Source organism: Mycetomoellerius zeteki, unplaced genomic scaffold (assembly GCF_001594055.1).
Source record: "Mycetomoellerius zeteki isolate Tzet28-1 unplaced genomic scaffold, Tzet1.0 scaffold371, whole genome shotgun sequence".
Taxonomy (NCBI): Eukaryota; Metazoa; Arthropoda; class Insecta; order Hymenoptera; family Formicidae; genus Mycetomoellerius; species Mycetomoellerius zeteki.
In genome coordinates this window covers 1-684 of record NW_017257362.1, presented here as the reverse complement: position 1 = coordinate 684, position 684 = coordinate 1, and the positions used below count along the sequence as shown (strand labels likewise).

At 61.4% G+C, this 684-nt stretch overlaps 1 protein-coding gene across 1 annotated transcript in view; it reads right to left on the bottom strand.

Annotated features, from left to right (window-relative positions):
- LOC108725944 (uncharacterized) overlaps window positions 1-642 on the bottom strand; it is a gene marked incomplete at its 5' end in the record, with an annotated part of 1,400 nt that extends 758 nt beyond the window's left edge. Inside the window, one exon of the mRNA XM_018453269.1 lies at window positions 89-642. Coding sequence (XP_018308771.1) covers window positions 89-642 — 554 coding nt within the window. The remainder of the gene's footprint in view (window positions 1-88) is intronic.
- Window positions 643-684: the final 42 nt, after the last annotated feature.

The window sequence follows — 684 nt, the reverse complement described above, 5'->3', positions numbered from 1 at the left end:
GAGTGTCCGGCACGCGGGGCAGTCGGCCTTCTCGCTGCACTGACTGGCAGCGTGGCCGATGCCCCCGCACCGGAAACAACAACCCGACCTGTCGACTGTGCTGGTGCATCGCTGCTGCACGTGTCCAGCCTCCAGGCATCTGTAGCACTGGAGGCCACGTGCAGGCAGTAGCGTCAGCCGACAGGTCGACCACCCCACCGTGATTTGCGGGGTGGCCATCAGCCGTTTGGCCGCCTCTACGGGGCACCTGACCCAGGCAGAGCCCAGGCCGTTGGGGGCCCTCCGGATGTCCCCCACTTTGAATTGTAGTGGGGGACATTCGCACTTCCGTTCGAACTCCTCGGCTACCTCCTTGGGGGTGACCGAGTCGTCCAGACCGGAGACCCGGAGCTCGGCGCTCTTCGCGGGTCGGGACACCTTGACATCGTCCCTATCCGCGAGAGCGGCCAAGAGCTTTTCGGCCAGGCAGTCCGCCTTGGCCTTGCCCTCCGGGCCTCTAATCTCCCAAATGAGGGCCCCCGTGATGGCCCTCCTGGGTCTGAGGTCCTCGATCCCCAAGTCCTTGAGGAAGATCGAGGACAGAAATTGTTCCTGAGCTAACCTTGCGAACATGTGTTGAGTCTCTGTAACTGTGAGCCGAATCTACGTCGATCAGGATGTTTACAATTATTTATAAATCGTCTG